The sequence below is a fragment of the Polyodon spathula genome, chromosome 8, assembly GCF_017654505.1.
Source record: "Polyodon spathula isolate WHYD16114869_AA chromosome 8, ASM1765450v1, whole genome shotgun sequence".
Lineage (NCBI taxonomy): Eukaryota > Metazoa > Chordata > Actinopteri > Acipenseriformes > Polyodontidae > Polyodon > Polyodon spathula.
Window position 1 is genome coordinate 8840338 of NC_054541.1, and position 23143 is coordinate 8863480.

The 23143-nt window shown below is 37.9% G+C and overlaps 1 protein-coding gene across 4 annotated transcripts; it reads right to left on the reverse strand.

The window, feature by feature from the left end:
* Positions 1-1717: 1717 nt before the first annotated feature.
* On the reverse strand, positions 1718-23143 carry uckl1b (uridine-cytidine kinase 1-like 1b). Of its 4 annotated transcripts, none has more exons than XM_041256616.1 (15): positions 23030-23143; positions 14607-14800; positions 13491-13597; positions 12385-12555; positions 11922-11993; positions 11432-11621; positions 10609-10670; positions 7809-7828; positions 5429-5527; positions 4858-4951; positions 4373-4435; positions 3755-3877; positions 3354-3461; positions 2392-2548; positions 1718-2019 (listed from the first exon to the last, which is right to left on the reverse strand). In XM_041256616.1, exons 1-15 carry the CDS (start codon positions 23086-23088, stop codon positions 1943-1945), a joined length of 1596 nt encoding a protein of 531 aa, XP_041112550.1. In that variant the 5' UTR covers positions 23089-23143; the 3' UTR covers positions 1718-1942. The 4 variants fall into 4 exon arrangements, with proteins under 4 accessions (XP_041112550.1, XP_041112551.1, XP_041112548.1 ...); XM_041256617.1 differs by lacking the exon at positions 7809-7828 and adding an exon at positions 8836-8852; XM_041256614.1 differs by lacking the exon at positions 23030-23143 and adding an exon at positions 20863-21204.

The window sequence follows — 23143 nt, forward strand, 5'->3', positions numbered from 1 at the left end:
TATTTACAAACACTAAACCAAAAAAAAAATATAATAAAAACAGTTGAAACTGTGTGTGTAATATATATATATATATATAATGTATATAAAGTCTACACCCCCTTTGAAAATGTTCACCTTTTGTTGCCTTATAGCCTGGAACTAAAATAGATTTTTGTTTGTTTTTTCATTTATCTACACATCCTAACCCACAAATTCCAAGTGAAAAAAATATTCTAGAAATTGACGGAATATTAATTAAAAATAAAAACTGAAATAGCTTGGTTGGATAAGCGTCCACCCCCCCCCCCCCCCATGTAAGAGCAATCTTAAATTAGCAGGTGTAACCAATCTCCTTCAAAATCACATACCAAGTTAAGTGGCCTCCACCTGTGTTAAATTGTAGTGATTCACATGATTTCAGGATAAATTCAGCAGTTCCTGTAGGTTCACTCTGCCGGGTAGTGCATTTCAAAGCAAAGACTCAACCATGAGCACCAAGGCGCTTTCAAAAGAACTGAGGGACAAAGCTGTTGAAAGGCACAGATCAGGGGATGGGTATAAAAAAATATCAAAGGCCTTGAATATCCTTGGAATCATGGTCAAGACAATTAAGAAGTGGAAGGTATATGGCGCCACCAAGACCCAGCCTAGATCAGGCCGTCCCTCCAAAACTGGATGACCGAGCAAGAAGGAGACTGCGCAGAGAGTCTACCAAAAGGCCAATGGCAACTTTGTAAGAGCTACAGGCCCTTATGGCCAAGATTGGTCAAAGTGTGCATGTGACAACAATATCCTAAGCACTCCACAAATCTGGCCTGTATGGTAGGGTGGCAAGAAGGAAGCCATTACTCAAGAAAGACCACCTTGAATCCCATCTGAAGTATGCAAAAAACATTCTTTATTGATTCAGTAGCCATGTGGCAAAAAGTTTTGTGGTCTGACGAAACTAAAATGGGACTTTTTGGCCTAAATGCAAAGCGTTATGTTTAGCGCAAACCCAACACAGCGCATCACCCAAAGAACACCAACCCTACTGTGAAGCATGGTGGTGGCAGCATCATGTTAAGGGGATGTTTCTCATCGGCAGGGACTGGGGCACTTGTCAGGACAGAAGGGAAAATGAATGGAGCAAAGTACAGAGAAGTCCTTGAGAAAAACCTGCTGCCCTCTGCAAGAAAGCTGAAACGGGGACAGAAGTTCACCTTTCAGCACGACAATCACCCAAAGCACACAGCCAAAGCTAAACTGGAGTGGCTAAGGAACAAAAAGGTAAACGTCCTTGAGTGACCTAGTTAGATCCCCAACCTAAATCCAATCATGTGTGGCATGACTTGAAGATTGCTGTCCATCAACACTTCCCAAGGAACTTGACAGAGCTTGAACAGTTTTGTAAAGAAGAATGGCCAAATATTGCCAAATCTAGGTGTGCAAAGTTGGTAGTGACCTATCCGAACAGACTCAAATGTAATTGCTGCCAAAGGTGCTTCCACCAAGTATTAACTCAGGGGGGTGGAGACTTCTCCAATTATGATCTTTTAGTTTTCTATTTTTTATATATAATTTTTTCCCTTTAACAGTGTGGAGTATGGTGTGTAGATAAGTGGAAAAAATCCTAATTTAAATGCATGAAAATCTGAGGCATTGACAGAACAAAATGTGAAAAAAAGTTCAAGGGGGTGTACACAGGTACACACACACACACACATATATATATATATATATATATATATATATATATATATATATATATATATATATATATATATATATATATTTTCATACCTCTGTACATATTTACAGATTCTGTATAGATCTCGTGAATACAAACGTCTTACATTTGTTTTTCTGGTGGAAGTCCTTGCCTTAAAAGTGAGCCATAAGGGCACATACGTGTTTTACGCTGTGTATAGCTGCCTACAGCAGATCCAATGGACTGTACTGTGATCAGTGCTGGAGACTCTTAGTTGGACTCCTCCGGTTCCTCGTCACTCCAGTCAGGAGGGGCGTCTGTACCAAAGTATCGATCCCCAAAGTTACCTGAAGAAGGCACAAACAAAGGTTAACCCTGGACTGTATGCTGGTCATTTAATAAGGTGCTTCATGTTGCATATTTAAATCAGTAGATGTAATAATAAGAAGACTCTGTTATTTTCATTTTTGTAATCACACTGCACGTTTGTTTCAATACATTGTTAATTAATGCTTTTGTCCACCCTTCTGTACACTGACAACTAAATAAATGAAACTGACTTTGTAATTTGCAGGAATTTTAAATTACTTTTTCAACAGGGTAAAAGCACACAGTGAACAGGCCGGGGAAAGTTTCCCGGGCACCTTACTGTCTACATTTTCCGTTGGAGTAACTCCCTGACTGTTTTAAAGATCTGCTGCCAGTGTTTCAGTATTTACCGATTCCCGGGATGATGTGGAACAGGTCGTTGACTTTCTTGTCTACAGCGGTGGTGATGATTTTGACCTGGGGGAAGGCGTAAGCCACAGAGTGCACCCCCATCTCTGCCATGAGGAGAGACACCAGGAAGATCTTATCCTCCTGAGCATCATGGTCCTGCAGCATTCAACACATTTGCATATCAATAGCCATGTCAATTAATCATTTCGTTATTGCTTCATTGGCAGTTTTGTAAAAAAAAAAAAGAAGACATGAAACACAAGGTGTTTCTTTTTTAAACATTTAAGACTAGTCCTCAATTATTCAGACAGACAATCTAAACACCATAATATGTTTTAAATATGAGTATCTATTTTAAAATCTGTTTATCTGACATAAAGAGAGCTGAATTGCTTCTATTTATAACACCCACTCCTACACAGTACTCAGCCCACCCTAACAAGCACCAGCAGATTGTGTCAAACATTCATCTTGAATTTCATTTCACTACAGTCCAAAACTTAATATGAATTGAATGTCTTTTTTAACACTTAACTGATAAAGAACATATTAGAATATAGTATTCCAAGGATTTGTGCAATTTTGGATATTCGGTCATCAAAAAGCATCTCTCTCATCACTTGGGTTGGAAATACAGCTTTTTTTTTTATGTATTACATTTAAAAAAAGGAACATACCAAAGCCCCTGCTTTTGAAAATCTAAAAAGTGTTGCAACTAATATAGTGTTTTACTCCAGGGTGATTAATTGGCCTGTTTTTAACATTACTATATACAGTACAACAAAAAAAGAGGTCTTGAAAGAAGTCATTCAGAGAGTAATGCCTTTAACGGCAGCAGTATTATGATCTGTCACTGCTGAGAAAATTAGAATATACCCACCACTGCATCACCATCAGTCCTGCAAACATGAGGCTTCTCTGTAATCTCCTCTTACCAACCAAAAGTGAAGCTGCTTCTTACCAATAAGACTCTTACTGCCATCATAGCGGCAGCTCCTGTTGATACAGTGCAGTCCATAAGTATCACATGGTCTTCAGTGATGTCCTTTGGCAGCCTTAGGTAATGCAGCTGACGAAATTAAGAAAAACATTGCACAGAAACACACACAGAGCAATGAGAAACGCTTTAGACAATCAGCACGAAACCCCAATGCCACAAGATAACACCTCAATCCTGACCTCAAATCATGCCTTCACTCACTCCTGGGCCTCCAACTGTCAACTGTGCCAAGGTTGTTGTCGTGATCTGGATTAATGTCCACTGGGTACTAGGTTGAGACCACTGGTTTTGAGGTGAAAGGCAACAGAAGCTTAGGAGTTATGAAACAAGCGCAAGACTGGTTGTGCTCAGCACTGAGTTACCTCAGGTTCTCCTGTGTCCTGATTGGTCTGAATGAGGATCTTCCCGATTCTCACATCTTTACACACTGCTCGTAGCGCAGGCTCCATGGTCTCTCCAGCTCGGAGAATGGACACCCCTGTGATCTAGAAAAGCACAAGCAACAGCCATGACTACGCTGAATGTGTTTATATAGGACAAGTAACAACTCTAGAACCATGCTGGTCCATATTCAACATGTGCACTGCTAGTCTCCTCTAACAATCTTACCATACGCCCTCTACAAGGATGAGTACTATTTACTGGAATTACACTAAGTGCGCTGCTGTAGGTCGTCAAATGATGTGGAGTAAAACGGTAAATAGAATTACGTAATGGGTAAAAAAAAAACCCTGGTGTTTGCTATAATGAGAAAGCACAGAAATATATTCATCATAATTCTCTATCATTTTACATGTGTTAGTTTAGCCTCCTACTTCACCAAAAGGGAGGATAAACAAACACGCCGTGACAAATCAGTACAATTTGTGTTTCACAATTGGGATGAGGTTGTTTCAGTGCTTAATATATTAGGTATGTTTTAATGTACAGTGGGACAAAGTACCCAAATATCTCCACAAGGTATAAAATAATGCGCTTACTCTTTTCCCATGAAATGTTCTTCCATCATAATCCTGGTCCTGTGGTGTCTGAACTGTAATAGACTGTAAAATGGGTGGGAAACGGTTTGCATAATAATGTACATGTTAGAAACATATCTACAACATTTTTTGACTAACCTTCTACCAGCTCTTTTTTGTTTTTGTACTCAAAGGCTGCCTGGTTTTGTATCAAGGGAAGTTTGACATACTTCACCTCCCACATCATCTACGGACGTCATTTTAAAAATACATCCCCTTGTGGTATAGGCCATGTAGAGGGAGTATGAGACACAGGGCTATAACAAAGCTATGTGAATACAACCCATTAGATAGATACATGAATCAACCATTCTAGTATTAATGATCTAATCTCCATTATGTAGCAGGAAAAACTTTGGTATTCTTTTGTTTCTGAAGCCAGTCCCATTGTGTACTAGCTATGGACTGTCTGCTGTGAATTACATGATCAACTGTGCAATGCTTACCTGAGACGGCAGGAAAGAAAGAGCATGCTCTATAAGTAGCCTCATAAGCCTTTTCGAATAGAAAATGAACTCATCGCGACTTGTCTCTTTGTTTCTGAGAAGAAAGAAAAGAACACAAACAGATCTGTTAAAAGCCATACAATGTGGTGACTATCAACTTTCTGCGTTAGTAGCATGGGAGTAAACATTCCCTCACTGTCTGCGACAGACGATCCTAATTGAAATCACATTAGGCAAAGAATAACAGCAACAAAAAATCAACAGCAAACTTAGATCCGCACTGCGCCTTTCATTGCTGAAGCCTTCCAAAGATATTTTATTGAGTAGAACAAAGAACTAAGCTAACCATGGGGGGAAAAAAAGCAAATCTATAATTAACAAAAAAACAAACAAATAAATAAAAAGGACATTCTGTAAAAAGAATGTCTGCTGTATGTATGCTTAAAAATATGGACTAAAATGCCTCAGTTACAAGTTATTGAAAACGTAGTTATCGAGAGGGAAACCAGCAAATTAAGTTAATAAAGTGGAGCAGGCTGCAGAGGAGCGTGTGCTGGAGCAGGATGCTGACCTGATTATGGTGTGCATCCCCTTGACCTGCGGAGTGCTCTTCAGAACGCTGAGAGTCTCAGGGAGGGGCTGGAACTGATGAGCCGACGCCAGGGCTGCCCTGAAACAACACCCTGCTTTAGTCTATTCAATGCATTGCAAATATTCAGAAACATTTTACACAGGAAAACAAACACATTGCATGTCACTGGAGGGGAAAGCATGATAAAAAAAAGCAGGCCACCGTCCTTGAACTATATCTAGAGCATGTGCAAGAATGCTAAATGCTCATGCAAAACTTGTTAAAAACATGCAAAATAGTGACCGATTAAGGTTAACTTTGTTGATCTGAAATCAAGTCTATCCTAATTCTTTTTTTTGCTCTAGGCTTAGTAACTCTCTTAATGTCTTTTTTGTAAAATGGCGGACCAAAACTGAACGCAGTATCGGAGTCTTACACTTTTGCAAGTTTACTTTTATTACCATTACGTTTAATTTGCTATGCATCTGCCCATTTCTGCATGCAGTCTAAATACCTTAGTTTTTCCTAAGTAGCTGCGTACAGTACATGTTGACCATCCCCCACAGCTAATGCAGATAAGAAAGAATAGGGATCGCAGCACCAATCCCTGTGGGACCCCATTGAATGCAAGGTCCCAACTAGAAGTTACTCCCCTTACTTAGTTTGCCATGATTTTTATTATGCATTACAACACTCCTCTGTCCTTTGCTATGTCTTCATTACACTTTTTATCAACATACATGGGAGTAAGCGTCTTAAGGGTTAAGTCACTTAAAATATAGTAATATCAACAATACAATTAGTATCAGCTGCAAATTAAGGGGCCTTAACAGTTCTTAAATAGACATTAGACAAACTCAGTAACACATTGAATCTGGACAGTCACCACCACTTCATTAGTGATAAACCATGCAAATTGAAGACCATCAGATTGTTCTTTGTTTCAGTGTCCAGTTTAGTAGAATCATTTTGTGGTCCCATTTTTTCAATTGTTCAAATATTTTATTAGCACACAATCGTCAAAAGCAGGAGCATTCAGTAATGGTATTCATTAGGGAGTGGTCATGTATTAGGAATAGGGGGTGGCACATGTCAAATGTTAATTTGGAAAACTCAACTCCGAGAGATGAAAAGGATGGTCATTCAGTGATCTCGGTACAAGGGGAAGGGGACCAGAAAAATGCATTAATCCTTTTTGGTTACATGCATAAAAACCACCACGCCATCATATATTCTGACCAAGCCCTTATTTCTCATTAATTCAAATCATGCCAAATCTAGTAAAACGTTAAGTTTAGTAAAAGCTGTGCTTATTGGATAAGTGACACTGGGACAGAGCAACCAATCATTCATGCCAAAAATGTCAGTGCTGTTTTTTAACTAGTTCAGAGCTCATTGAATACAACTTTCAGATAGTTAGTAAGCACAGGATTAAATATTTGCCACAGATCGCACTTTTTTTTCAGATTACCAAAAGTGGGATTACAGATTCATTAAAAACTACTAATCTCATCATTCAAAACGATTCTTTATTGGTAAGGTGATAAGGCCTGTACATAGGGGAGTGTAGCCCACAATGCCCTCTGGTTTATTACTGCTTGAGCAGTAACAGATGCACAGTATGCACTTCTATAGGGTATATAACGCTGCTCTAAAAACATAATTCAGCAGCCATGCTGAAACCCAGAAATGCTTTTTCCTGTGAGTTCACTGTCAAAACTGCATGGGATATTCATCAGATGAAAGTGGGTTTGGGAAGGAATAGTGCAGTGGTAATGGTCTGGATCTTCCACTTTCTCTTATTAGGTTGTGTTCAAAATACTATTTCCTTTTTTTTTTTTTTTAATAAATTCAGCATTTTGGACAAAACGGTCCAGTTGTTTCTTCTCAAACCCAATTTCACTCATTGAGGGGACCTACAAATTCTAGTTTCAAGGTGTGCAGATTAATTCGGTAAAAGACACTGAAATCTAAATACATAATCTGGTATACAGATATTTAAAAAATGCAAGATCACCAGTTAAAAAAGAAAAAAAAAAGTTTTTAAATGCAATAGTAAGGAATTTGACTGTCAGGTAAATTGTAGCGCTTACAGTTCATGTGTACTCCATTTCCTGTAAAAGCCATAATCCCACCTCTTGTTAATTTATAGCACAGCTGTACGACACCACTTCTTGAAGGTTGGTGCTTTTTTTATATTTAAATTCGCTTTTCCTTTGCTTTCCTAAAACAAACCTGAACCTGTGGCCAGTGCAATGAAGCTGTGCAGATTCAGCCATGTAGTATTCCACCACACACACACACACACACACACACACACAATATATTCCAGCTCTAAAGTTTCTATGAAACACTGAAATGATATGCAAATTCTCCTCACATATCCCAGCGCAGTTTCCTCTGTTGACATGGGAGATTGTTTATTCAGAGCAGAAGGTTGAAGGAAACACATAATGACCACAAGAAAGAAAAAAAAAAAAAAAAAAACGTAACATAATAAAATTGAGAATTAAGTAATCAAGTAATCTACGGCACGTGGCATCTTTGTACAGTTTGCACTTGCTGTAAATAATACAGTAAAGTGTGTTCTTTTAGCTGTTTGATTTTCCAATCTTTAGCAATACAAAATATTAAAAAAATATTTTCAAATATTGAACACATCAGTATTTTTTAATTGCAATTACATTTACAATTGTTCGCTGGCTGTGTTTCTTTGTTATTTGTTATTGTGTTATTTTTAAACTGAGTGAACCCATGATAGTAATACAGTCTGTTTACTAGATGTCACACACCGTAACTGTTAAGGCTTCTCGTTCATCACTTTAGCCCTCAATGCTTCCTGTGTCTAAAGCAGACAGAGGGTTTCCTTTCTGAACCATCTAATGGAAACTTTACAGACACTAAGCAGAACTAGAGTCAATGATACAACAGAGAGAGAGAGAGAGGGGTCAAAACTCTCTGTTTGGAAGAAGCAGTATACTGTATCATTCTAGGTAGTTAGACACAGAAGGCTGGAGGTTAAAAGTGATACTGAATTAAATCTGAAGAAATGAATACGAAAAGGCATTCTGAGCACATAACTATGACATGCTGTTTCCGTGCTTGCTATATGAATGTTATAAAAAGCAGGGTTTTTTTTATATTTATAAATATTACTCAGTGCTTAATGTATATATTAATATTATATCTGGCCAAGACGTGCTGATAAACTGTTTCTGAACTCTGTATCATAAACATTTATCCTGCTGTTATCCTAATGAAACTCTATTAAATTTGTGTACCCATCAGAACAATTCTAATGATATTATAATTGACCCTGTGTGTTACTGATACACAGCAGTTGTTGTTTAGTTTCTAGAATGCCTTTGCGTGGAGATGACCAATAAAAACATGTTTCATTACCATACCTGACACTGAGCTCGCGCTGAGACAGGTTACAGTGAAAACCCAGTCCATGTAAAGTATTGCCAATAGCACATTCACAAGAAAGAGAAATAGAAAATGAGCATTCATTTCCTATTTATTAGTATTGTCAAAACAGAACTCTATCAATACATTAACCAAACTGTTATTTTGCTGTGCCATGTGCCAACATTATGTGCCAAGCTAAAATAAATGCTGACTTAGACATGCTGAAGACTGACATTTATCATGGAGATGGGTGGGGCTGAAGCCTGTGGGGTTTATGCAGAGTAGGATTTATATGTAATTATGTGTTGACTAACATTCCAGATTTAAAAAAAAAACAAACAAGGAAAATCCTACTATAACCAATTACTGTAGTTTCAGCGTCTTATATGGGAAAAAAAGACATGAACTAAAAATGAGTTATTTTTCTTTGACCGAAGTCTTCAGTGGTATTTTAATATTAAAACACCGTGTTACTGTAAATCTGTCACTAGATGGCGCTAGCACACGAACTGCCTCCCAATCTAGCCAAAACAGAGCAGGCATATACAAATACCAGACCTTAAGGGATATACATTACTTTGATAATGTTGTCACATAGAACATTTATATTTTTAATGCTTAGACACAACAGTAGGCTATTATTCTTGCCTTTTGTGAAAAGCAACAAAAAATATTTAAGTCAAATTAAGAAACCAAAGATGCACAGATCATATACAGCAGCAGTAATAAATATGAATAAGCAGTAACCCTTAATATCGATTTTAAGGGATACTGCATTTCATTAGTTTCACACAAAACTACTCAAATAATAGGGTTTCACCTTCTTTTAAACAGTTACACAGGCAGTCATGTCAGTTTGACATATTTTCCATATTTAAAGAATGCTGATTATTTATTGGCACATTGCCATAGTATGCTGATTATTTACTGGCACGTTGCCATGGTTAGTTTCTGGTTGTATATAAGGCAGCAGCTGTAATGGGACAACGGGTTACACTTATTGCAGTTTTACTTTTTTATATAATAAACTTTTTTTTATATATATATATAAAAAAGAAGGGAATTCCCCTTGGAAAAATTAAACCCATGCTTTAAAAAACTAAACAAAAAAACACACACCACTTAAAGGTGATAGGAAATACATTCAGTCTGTTTGAATCCTACGGAATTTGATTTATAAATAGATGACTATGTAATGTGTAAGTTTATCAAGTGTCTGTTTAATATCAATTGCACATTCCAAGAACATGTAGAGTATACAGGAATGAAAATACTCCAGAAATATATTTGAATGACAAACATATTTCCTTTTTTGTACAGTAGGATAACATTGACAACTGCTCAGTGGTATTTATTTGGGTAAATATATTAAGCTGAAGTAGTCTCAGATATAAAAAGTTGCAGCTTCAATAACAAAACATAACTTCACAGCAGCAGCTCCGGTCAAAGCATGCAATGCCAATACCTGAGACCCTGACATTTGGAGCATTACTGCTACAGCGCTGTACGTATTGCAGGGGTAACATTATCATACACATGCCTGTAAAAATCTCAACACTGCGCATTGATCAAACAGCAAATTACTGTGAAGTTTTCTTGTTTATTTGCTTAGCTACAATAAACGTATGGGCATATCAATTCTCTAATCCTGTACTAGAGATGGTCTTCACACACTTCCTACACTTTTTGAATGTGTGCATTATTTGCTGAAAACATGTCCCATTGCATTTCCAATCCCCTTTATGCTATAGTCAAGCAGCCGCACTTACCTCCTCCAGTTGACTGTGCACATGCTGGACTATCAGATCAATTGCTACCATATTTCCTCCTCCTGTAATATTTTATATATATATATATATATATATATATATATATATATATATATATATATATATATATATATATATATAAAGGTATATAAATAAGTCTGTGTTAATTTGTTTTCTTTAGATTATAATCATAGTATATTGTACTGTATAGCGTAAAACACACAATTTTAAAAACCAAATATCAGTTTTAAAAACCCATTCACATGCAACTATGGATGTTTTTAATTTTAACACTAATAACACCCATATTACGGAAAACATGAATTTCTATGCTATAAGGTTACAGTAAAACAATCTACAAGTGGATATGTGTTAGGGGTAATGCCTTATTTAGGTGATGTTGAGATATTGTTTTACATAATTTAATATTAAATTTAATAGCTAGTCATGCAATAGTTTTTATGAGCCCACAACTGTCTTTAGCTGTTCCACTTTCAAACACATTAATAATGAACACCTATAAAACACACTCATGTAGTAAACAACTTTCTTCCTTCTCAAAGTCCATTCACCCGATAAACCACAAAAATGAAAATGGTTCTGCAAGTTCAATGTAAAAAGGAACCAGGAAGAACATGTTTTTTAAATATTATTTCAAAGCTGTAGCTTCATCATGCATAACACTGCTCTGTATGATTTTTATTTTACTGATTTTTTTTTTTTTTTTAAATCCTACTTCAATAAAGGAACGCACTAATTTCTGCATCTAAATGCATTTGCCCTAGCTCTAACACAAATGTATCATTAAACAAGTGCTGTGTACCCCGAGGGACGACAATATCGGCCAGTCGCATGGTGGGCTCAATGTACTGCTCGAAAGCAGGCTTCACAAACTTGTTGTACTGTTTGATAACACCCTCAATCTCCCGCCCACGCTCGGTGATGTCCCTTTGTAGGCGTCGAACCAGCCGGATATCAGAATCTGTATCTACAAAAATCTTCATGTCTAAAAGCTGAAACAAACAGAACATAATGGAAGGTGTTCATTGGTAGCGTTCTACATAGCACATCCTCTTTAAGGCAAGCAGGTCTGCTTAGCAATGGAAAAATAAAATAATTTCCATTGCATAGTCTGAGATTAAGTTTGAATTCTACATGTGATAAAGCAATTACATTAAACGAGTTTTTGAGTTTTTGATCTTTATGGTGTAACTGCAAATAGCTAATGGCTTTGGAGTTTTCACATTTATTATCATAGTTGATGAATGATAAATATATTTCCGTTTTTATCAGAAAAGAGCAGGTTTTCTTACCTTCAACAACTCTTTGTCGGCGAAAGACATGATACCTTCAAATATAATAACACTAGCTCCATACACGATTTTCTAGAACAGAACAAGAAAAGTCAGAGATCATGTCATAGACCTCATAATATTTAGGTCCTAGCAATAAGATTTGTATGGTTCGAATGCATGTGGGCAGATTTTTTCCAATTCTAAATAATCAGCCTTCATTCCTTTACTGCAGGTTGCATAGCATTCAATCAATCTTTATTCTATATAGCGCCTTTCATAGTGGACAATCACAAAGCACTTTACAAGATACAGTAACAACAAGAAAATCCATAACACAGAGAAATGCAAAATACATGATATACAGTAAAAAAAAAACAATGCATAATACATTAAATAGAGTGGAAAGTGAATAATACATGATAGTATCATAATACATGAAATAGCAGCATTAGGACTGGAAGCAGGGGCAAACCCTTCTTACCCATTCTTTCTGCCTGCCATGCGTGGTGAAATCGTAGACTGGGATCTTCACACTCTTGCCCTGTTTCAGCTTCCTCAGCGTGTGCACAAGGAGAACGAAATCAAACGCGTCGACGTGGTCGAAATTGTAGTCGTTACTGGCTGCAAGCTGCTGCTGTTCTGGAGAGAGAACCTGGAGTGAAAGATCTTACATTACTGCTGTGCAAATCAGACAGGGCCGGCTGTACAGGAACATGTGTCACCTGTACTGTATGGACAACAATGAATCTCAATTATCCGTTATCAAGATGTGCTTTACAACAGGAGGCAACAATAGAAAACCCAGTCCAGGTCTTTGTTCCAACTTAATTATTAATTAGTGATTAATTCTTAATTAGTGAATGGAACCAAATTAACATCTGACTTGGTCCTAAAGTATTTATTCAATTAGTTAGATTTTAGCTATTAAAACGTAACACCAGTACAGACCTGGAATTGCCAACCCCTGTTTACAATACACAATGCTGACTGGATTTGAAAAACAAATCTTAATAAAAAGAACAGTGCAATTATTAGCCACCAGATGGTGCTAAAGAGTACATAAACAGAAACACCTTAAATGGGATGTAAAAATGTAAACATTTTGCATAAATGTTGTTAATTATTCTTAATTTATGGTTTACTTTTTTGTTTCCACATTCACATTAACATTCCTATGACAATTCAATTAAATAAAAGAATTAACTAAAAGAGCCCATAGCTTTGTGTCCAACCTCTAAATCAACACTGATATATCAGATTAAGTGACATTACATAAGATAGCTAGTACCAATCTTTCAGAGATATAAAAGCAACATGTAAAAAGTAGATAACATGACATGATGTACACATATTAAACATGAATAGATTTTTCTTTTAAAAAAAAAACCTTCAATTTTAGGAAATCCTTTTTTAAATGTATATTACAATAAAACAGATAACTTAAAATATATATATGAAGCTTTGCCGACACTGCTGTGACTGTCCAAGCTGTCTCCAGGGGGAGCAGAAAGGAATTGGCTTAATTACACTGCTTTGTGAGATTTTTTACATGCGAAAAACACACACACACAAACACAGCAGCCTCACCTTGTAAAAGGAATCCATAGACAACAGCACCACCCAGGGCACATCCAAGGCTTCGATTATCTTCCTGGCTACAGTGGTTTTTCCACAAGCGCTTCCCCCACAGAGACCTGATCAGACCCAGCAAAAACAATTCAAGAACCTTCACAGAGCGCACAGTGATTACTGCTAAGTGTAGGACATTCAAATGCAACACCTCACACATAGACCTTACAAGAGAGTACCAAGTCTGTAATAAATGAGGACTTATATATATATATATATATATAATCTATATATATTATATCTATATATATATGTGTGTGTGTGTATATATATATATGTTGTATGTATACATATATATTATATATGTGTGTGTGTGTGTGTGTGTGTGTGTGTGTATATATATATATATATATATATATATATATATATATATATATATATATATATACACACACACACACACACACATATATATATATATATATATATATATATATATATATATATATATATATATATATATATATATATATATATATATTAGTCAGGGCGGAGGAGACTCACTCTTATACCAAAAGTGTCAACTATACAGACACAGGCTGACAATAGCACCTGCTTGTCTGCTATTTAGTCCTACAGCCACCAGAAGTCTAGTGCTGGCATTTAATTAAATTGATAAAAATTATAATTAATCACATCATCATAGCCGGCTTTACTATTGCTTAAAGAGACATACAGTACCTGTGACCCCTGGGATATGTCGAAGCCAACAACTAATTAAGACTCGTCTGTGGCTTTCAACTAGGACTACTCACATGCAATAATGAGCAAACAATCATGTGCTGAAAACATGGAAGCATGGTGTAACTAATTCTGATCACAGTTGCAACATAATGGTTGTAAAACCAGTTTCCCTGATTAAGCTGCAGCTAATGTTGAGCTATAATAAATCTTCAATAGTTAAGTAAAAAGCTGGAAATATATGATTTGTAAAACTGAAATTTGAACCCCAATTTTCTTTTTTTCTTTTTTTTTTCTTTTTTACTATGGCTTGAGTCCGTCACAGAACTTGTAAAACCACTACTGTGTGGATGAAATCGGACCTCAATACAAACAATTTATTGCTTCGCTTACCAATAACAAACGCTTCTTTTGATTGCGTTCCCTGTTCATTGTACCAAGGAGGCCGCCCGGCGGTGTAGATCGTCCTCTTGCTTGTTCTCAGCAGAGGTGGTTCTGATTTGCATTGGCTCGTGGTTCTTTTACGCGGGGACAGAGTTGTGTTCACCGGAGGAAGAAGTCTGTCTAACGACTCTTCACTGCTGCCACTGGAAAAAAAGAAAGTAAATACAGGATGTTGCTAGGAGTATCAGCTGCTCTCTGTTCTTAACTTGGAGCTGGAATTACAACTTCTTTCATTGAAAACGTGTCATCATTGCTTTGATTGTAGTTTATTCCACTTTGGTAGCTCCCACATTGATATCCCTCAGAGATCACAAATTGCAGGTTTGAAAGAACTGTTGACACTGCTGCTTATTTCCACAGAGAGCCATAGCGATAACTGGAGCTTTGAAACACAAACGTTGTAAACAACCAAAACGTAGCAAGCCCAGTCTGCTCATGCTTGGCTCAGCAGCTGTGTTATTTACCGGCATGTATTTATTTATTTATTCTTTATTTGGTCATAACACTGGCTACTTATTCTCCTGATGAGACTTATTAACAAACATGGATTATTTACTGCTGCTTCTCTTCCTTGTTATCAATGCGTTTTGTATTTAGTATGTAAAAACGTGAATCTAAAGGAGCTTTTACAATCTCCCAAGACATCAAGAGAGGCCTGGTTAAAAAAAAAAAAAAAACCTTGATATAAAAAATAAACATATTTAAGGGTTAATGTTCCTTTTTGCCACCAGGAAAGCACTACATAGAAGCCAGCATCATATAATAATAATAATAATAATAATAATAATAATAATAATAATAATAAATTACTGCACCTTTAAATGTGATAATGTTGTCTGCATTTTAAATGCTACAAAAGGGTATATTACATTGTGTTAATAAACACATTAGTAAGTCAAACGCTTAGAGACAATGGAGTAATGCTCATTATTACTTACTGTAAGATAATTGTAAAGTGCATCAGTGCTATTTAAACTATGTTGGGTATGGGGGTTTCTTTCTCCTAGTCAGGGCTCCAGACAAACTTTTTGACTTAGCACCATTGGTCACCAAATCCAATTGCTGGGTGCTCTCATATTCAACTGCTTGCAACAACTTGCTAAGACACTACAATGATTCTAAAACAGCAGGTTCATGTTTCTTCCACTCACTTATTTTTTTTACCTCATTCTGCTGAATGGTTGACCTATGCAGCAGATGACGGCAATGGTCTCTGTGAGTTTGTTCTGCTTTTTCCGATAATAAATGCACCACAGCAAGCACGATGTCATGCATTTTTAGATATTTTCATTAGCACAATCTGAGAGCTTAATTTAATGCGTGACAGTTTATTTTTTTACTGCAATCAAGTAAGCTGCAATATACTTCATTTTTAATTCTCTAAATGTTTTTTTTTTTTTTTTAAGTAAATTAAATGTACTAATTGCAGTCCCAAGTATTTCGTTCTGTTTTCACCTTTCTTTTATATCTATTATAACTGGGAATGTTGCAGCTGCTAAAGATGCAATACACGGGAATACACCTCTTTGTGTTGACACAAAGTTTTATTTAGGCAGCCTATGATTTGACTGGGTAATGTTGGTTTATTGGAGTTCACAAAGACAACTTTTCCAGCTTGCTACAGTAGCTTTTTACTTCCTTTTTTTGTTAAATGATTTATCTTTTTTACTGCGCTACAACATTATTTTCTTTACTTGAAGTTGTCATGGCATCTTGTTAATGGCACGTGTGCAACACACAAACCTTACTTGTATTTTTATTTTCGTGTTTCTCTCCCAAATGGCAGCCTGCCCACATCATTCTATTATCAGGCCAAGGATACTACGAAGAACATTACCTGGAAAAATACTTTAGGGGTTACAGGCTATCCTCGCATTTATGACACAACTGGTTCCTGAAAGTCGCATTGTAAGTCGAAGCACATTTTCCCAAAGGAACAATGTTATAAATTGGGGTTACACCGAAAGAAAATGGAGTATGTGAGTCAAAAAAATGGCATAAAAAACAGGAAATCTGTCCAGCAAGTAAAACAGCGTGTAGAAAATTCCAGAGAAAGGGACACTGGAAGTGTGTTTGCCGTAGCAAAGTAGCGAGAGAAATTACAGAAGCAGCAGAGGGCAGGCTTTATTTCCTGGGTTCAGTCCACAGTGCTACTAATGGTGAAGACAACCGAACAGTGGAAATTCAAATTGGAAACACCCCAGCAAAATTTAAAATTGATACAGGAGCAGACGTGATTAGTGAAGAGACCTTCACCAAACTCTCACCAAGTTCAACAAAGATTGTGCTGACTAGACCAGGAGGTCAATTAAACTGTTTAGGGCAGTTTCAAGCAAGCACTACATATAAAAACAAACCCTACTCCTTCCAAGTGTCATTCTTGTACAGAGTGTAAACAACCTGTTAAGTCATTCCACAGCAGCTGAAATGGGATTAGTGAGACATGTAGAAGTAGTTTGTGGGGTGTTTGGGGAGAACGGCATGCTTGCAACTGAACCGGTTAAAATCTCCTTGAAAGAAGGTGCACAACCCTACGCGGTCCACGCAGCCCGCAGAGTGCCTACACCCTTGTTAGCTAAAGTTAAGAGCGAGCTACAACGAATGGAAGAAAACAGCATAATTGGGAAATAATTGAACCAGCAGAGTGGTGTGCCCCCACAGTGCCAGTTATGAAAAAGAATGGAAAGGTCTGCATTTGTGTGGATCTCAAAAGGTAAAACAAAGCAGTCTAGAGGGTGAGGATCATATTACTTACCTCACAAGAGATAATTTCCAAGCTATCAGGAGTGGCAGTCTTCTCTTCACTGGATGCTGCTTGCAGATTTTGTCAAGTTCCCCTGCATTGTGATAGTAGTAGACCGACTACATTTATAACCCCCTTTGGGAGATACTGGAAGCTCTATAGAAGAACATGGCAAAAGACTGGGCCGAGCCTTACAAGTCATTGATTCGGCAAGAATGAAACTGAATCGGGAGAAGTGTGTGCTGAGACAACGACATCTTCGCTTTCTGGGACACCTGATTGATGAGAAAGGGGTCACACCTGACCCAGAGAAGGTCAAGGCAATAGCAGAGGTGCCTCCACCAGAAAGTGTTCAGGAGCTGAAACGAGTTCTCGGCATGATTAACTACTTGGGCAATTATATTCCCAACCTAACAACTGTTGGTCAGCCACTCTATGAACTCTTGAAATCGGATACAGTATGGACCTGGGATCATGCACAAGAACAGGCCTTCCAAAATCTAAAAACAGCAGTCAATCACCTCACCAGTGCTAACATTCTATGATGTGACAAAGCCCACAGCCTGTGTCTGCTCAGTACTACTTCAGCTGGCGGAGAGGACTGGAAACCAGTATCGTATTGTTCCAGACGACTTACAGAAGCTGAGACCAGGTATGCTAAAATTGAGAAAGAATGCCTTGCGAGTGTGTGGGTATGTGAGAGGTTTGATAAATACCTCTAAGGCTTGGAAGACTTCAAGTTAGTGAATGATCACAAGCCTCTTGTGCCATTAATAAATAGTAAAGATCTGGACAACATTCCGCTAAGATGTTAAAGACTGCTCATGCACTTAATGCGTTTCAAGCCTACAGCAGAGTATGCATCTGGAAAGACACTGGCTGTTGCAGACGCCTTATCCAGAAACTCAGTGAGTGACTTGGAACATGTTGACACCCATGAAGATGTTGAATCACATGTTGCAGCAGTATAAGCAGTTTGCCTGCTTCACCACAGAAGCTCAAGTGCATACGAGAGGCTACAGCAGCAGATGGACAGTTACAGACAGGGCTACAGTTCATAAAGAAGGGATGGCCTGAATACATACAGAAAATTCCAATTGATGCAAGAGAATACTTTCCTGAGAGAAATCAGCTGTCTGAGATCAATGGCCTCATCACAAAAGGAAACCATCAGAAATTCTAGAAAGAATACACGACGGACATCAAGGCTTGACTAAATGTAGAGAGAGAGCCAACATGTCAGGTTGGTGGACGAACATGACCACAGAACTAAGGAACAAAGTGCAAGCATGTGAATCCTGTTGTGAAACAAACAGAACACAGCAGAAAGAGCTACTCATTTCCACAGAGCTGCACTGGACCTCTGTGAAAACAACAGATAAGTCTACTTGACTACTACAAGACTCATTGTAAATCTGCACTTACCAACCACCACCAGTGGGCAAGTTGTGGTAAAATTAAAGGCCGTCTTTGCATGTTTTGGCATCCCAGACAACGGTCCACAATTTGTAAGTTCTGAATTTAGAGAGTTTGGAATGCGGTTTGACTTCAAACACACCACGTCCAGCCCACATTATCCACAGAGTAACGGTCACACTGAGAGAGCAGTGCAAACAGCGAAGAGGATCTTGCAACAAAAAAGATCCACTGCTTGTGTTGATGAGCTACAGGTCTACACCATCCACTGTGACAGGGGTCAGCCCTGCAGAGCTTCTGATGGGATGGAAAACTAAGACAACGCTGCCAACCCTAGAGACAAACCTTCACCCCAGATGGCCAAATTTGAAGGAAGTCCAACAGAGATGCTAAAGCCAAAGAAAACCAAGCTTTCTTCTTCAATCGTCATCATGCAGCAAGACACCTGTTTCCGCTGAAGTCTGGGGATGCTGTTCGTATGAAGCTAGACGGACAGGAGACCTGGACTGTTGTTACTGGATGCAGCTTCACACCACGATCCCACATGATCAAAACACTACAAGGGGCCCAGTTCCTACTTAACCGTCTTCACCTACAGCGGTTGCCAGCGGAATGTTCGCCTCACCTCCCAGTTCCAGATGATGACAACCCTGTCGTGAGTCTAGAGCCCGGTACGCCAGAGCCTGTTCCACCTGGGACTCTTACCCCTAACAAGGTTACCATGACTCCTACATCCTGAGATGGACTTACAGTTACTCAATCTGGCTGTGTTGTTCGACCAGTGATTCATTTAAATTTGTAAAAAAAGAAATAATAAAAAATTTAAAAAAGGGGGAAGATTGTCATGTAATTGTTATCGATGTCATAAAGTCGAAGCAGGGTAATAATGCAAAAGAGTCGTAAATCGAAGCATGGTAAGTCGAGGATCGTCTGTATTAGCTTACTGCTGCATTTACTCTGCATGTGGTTTTAAATTCCTGTAAACTGGACAAATTAAGGGTTGTCTGTAAATACTGTAGCGTCGGGTCTCGCGGACCCATTGAAATAGACTTGTTGCTGTTGCAGCTTGGTTCCAACCACGTCCGCTCTTTCCCTCCTGCTGACTAATAAAGCTGCAACCTGCGTGCTGTGAAGGAGTGCTGAGTGACAGCAGAAAGAGCTAAAGACCGTTTGCGAGCTAAAACAACGGCACATAAGCGCCAATCCAATTCTGCAATAAACGGCCCTTTCCAGCGCCAAAGAAATCTTTAGAAGTGTGTCCTTTCTTCCCACTGGAACCCACCACACGCCACTGCCACAATGCACTAAAAGAGTGAAAATAAATGATTTCTCAACGGTCCACTTCTATTAAATAAATGATTGATAACGGTCCACTTGAAGATATAAATATATATATATATATATATATCTATATATATATATATATATATATATATATATATATGTTAGTGACTGGCTCAGTAGGTTTGGCTAACATGCAAACTAGTTGTAAGAAATGAATAACTGCATAATACTGGGGGAAATATATAATTTTCCCATAATCATGCTCAGTGTTATATTGAAGTTCTATTGACCTAGATAGTGGATTTATCTAACAAGGCACATGCTGATTTATCTAACAAGGCACATGCTGCTGCTTCCTCCCCTGAAACTACGTCACTCTGTTTGCCAAACATGCTTGTACTTTCTCCAAAGCTAAAGTCCAAAAAGCACAACAGAAATTGTACATGCTAATGTTTTACAGAAAACACCTGGCTCGTTTGTATATCCAGTGTAAAATCTCAACACAAATAAACTGAAAAATAACTACAGAAAAAAACCCTGTAATGAATCCCTGTCCTTTGTCTCTTTCTTGACCTTGTACTTTGCATATTGAAGTTATCCACATGAGATTTATGATAACACTCAAACAAAAATGCACCTTAGTTATGTATAATACAGACCACAGGCCTGTGTCACAAACACTGCAGTGCTAACAAGTTTCAAGACAGCACTTAAAATATTTAAAACACTGAAATAAACAACGAAGAAAGAAAACATGCTTACCTGGTATCAGATCTGAGCGCCCAACAGCCAGATATCCTGGCTCCAGAGTATGCTGGAAGAGTGTTCATGTCTTCATGCACACACAGGAGAACCTATATATCCTTGATACAACACCCTTAGCTCACAGCCCCTGAAACCAGTGCTTTATAGTGCAATGAACATATAACAACACTGTGCAGTGTAGTATTTAGTGTCCCTGTCCTGTGACTCAGCACTGGTGTGGGATGTGGGGAAAATGAAACTATAGTTGCTTATCTGTTTTGTTTTATCTTTACTGCAGTGTTGGTTAGAACATTAGCCTGCAATTGCAACTGCTTTCAGATCTCCACACAGCCAACACACACACACACAAGAGGATAACTTATCCTACAGATTACGTTCATTACATGTTATTAATAGCAGCCTCTTCGTAAGAGGCATCCCCCCCCCCCCCCCCCCCCCCCCCAGCAACATGCACTGCCCGTTTTGGAGAGGGGCTGTCATCTGTCTCTGACATTTAGCTTTGTTGGAGGCGCTGCAAAGGCTCCAGCTAGACACTGCTCAAAAACCACAATCACATTTGTGTTTAAAAGCTACATATAGCACGACTGACATATGAAATATTGTGTGAAAGCCCGATTTCTGTTTTGTAGGTAACGACAGGCGTCTCCGCTGCCCCTTTTGGAGCCTCTGCCTACGCATAAACAAATTGATGAAACTCAACACCTTCCCAGCTGTATGTTCCGTGTCCCCCCCCCCCCCCCCCCCCCCAGCCCCCCCCAGCCCCCCCCACCCCAAAGGCCAATCAGAAGCTACCTTAAGTAAATGTGATCTTATTGTTCTTTTATATACATTACAAATTCCACATGAATCCTTTGCGAGGCTGAAAAGAAGGTAAAAGGCACATGGAAGATACCGGTGCCCGGTACACTGGGAAACGCACCTGCAATTCCTGCAGTGTTATTTTGTTAACAAAACGCAGGTACGATTTACTCAAAAGTCTTGAAATTATGTATTTATTTTTAAAATCTAACTACAAATAACAATACAATAAAATAAAAAGGAATACAATATTTGTCATATGTCTTTCATGTCCGGATGCTCACACACACATATTTTATTTATTTATTTGTTTATTTATTTAAACACGTGAAGTCAACAGCACTGCAAAGTCCGTTCTGCGGAATGGCAGTCAGAGTCCTTCTAAAACGACTGCACGCTGTTTGGAGATTACTGTAACCTTGTTATATAAAACATACCTCTCTACTCCCCCTTGCTGGTAATACTGCAATAACAGAAGCATGTGCAAGCCGTGTGTTTCTGCACAATCAGTAGACAGGGCTGTGTTTCTGTTCACTGTTTACACAAAGTAATCAGTTTACTTCTGAACGCTTTTGCGATAATATATATATTATATAGAATATATATATATAAATATATTATATATATATATATATATATGTGGTGTGTGTATAAAATGATTATATATTGTAATGATTGTTTAACTTTTATAATTAGAGGTTATTTAATGAGTTTAGGACGCAAGGGTTTTTTTTTTTTTTTTTTTTTTTAGAACAGTACAATATATTATTCATTCAAGTGTAGTCATAAAAAATGTTATTAGTAATAATATTCTATAATAATAAATTGTCCGAACCGCAGAAGTATAAACAGTCGACAACCCACTTGGCCACGCTGGGTGAGTCATTCATTACAACGCCGTGCGACAGCAGATTAGACGACAGGACCTGCATGTATGGACTGGGGCACCACACTGGAATGACTGCTGGCTGAACAGATTTCAGATCCCGTGTATTTATTAAACCGACATACACATGAACAGTATATTTGCTGCAGAAGTATCACGAACTAAGCGGTAGTAATAAACGGTCCAATTTCGCGTTATGAAATAATGAACGACATCATTTCTAAAAACTAAAAATAGTATATCAACTTGTAGAATATTTACAATATTTACCACTTTTTTTTTTATTTTTTATTTGTGTTTTATGCAAACTCCTTGCTCACAACATGTATGATTATGTGACTTCCTGGATTTGACAGCGCCAGCGTGCATCTATACTGTGCGTTGCATGATGATGACAACTCGCGTCGGGTCACGGAGTTGAAGTGTGTGTTACAATGAAAAAATGAAACATTACCAATTACATTATAATACATGTATTACCTGTCAGACCGAGTTGTGGCTTTGTCCATGCTTTCGTGCTCGGGGACCTGAATCTCCATGCTAACGTCGGATATTGTTATTCTTCTTTATCAGCTGTTACGGTATAGACGTGGC

Coding starts and splice junctions, on each gene's coding strand:
- uckl1b (XM_041256614.1), bottom strand. CDS start 20,930: ATGAACACTCTTCCAGCATACTCTGGAGCCAGGATATCTGGCTGTTGG. Junction 12,556..13,490: donor CTATGGATTCCTTTTACAAG/GTGAGGCTGCTG, acceptor CTTTCACTCCAG/GTTCTCTCTCCAGAACAGCA. Junction 11,622..11,921: donor CCGACAAAGAGTTGTTGAAG/GTAAGAAAACCT, acceptor TGTTTGTTTCAG/CTTTTAGACATGAAGATTTT.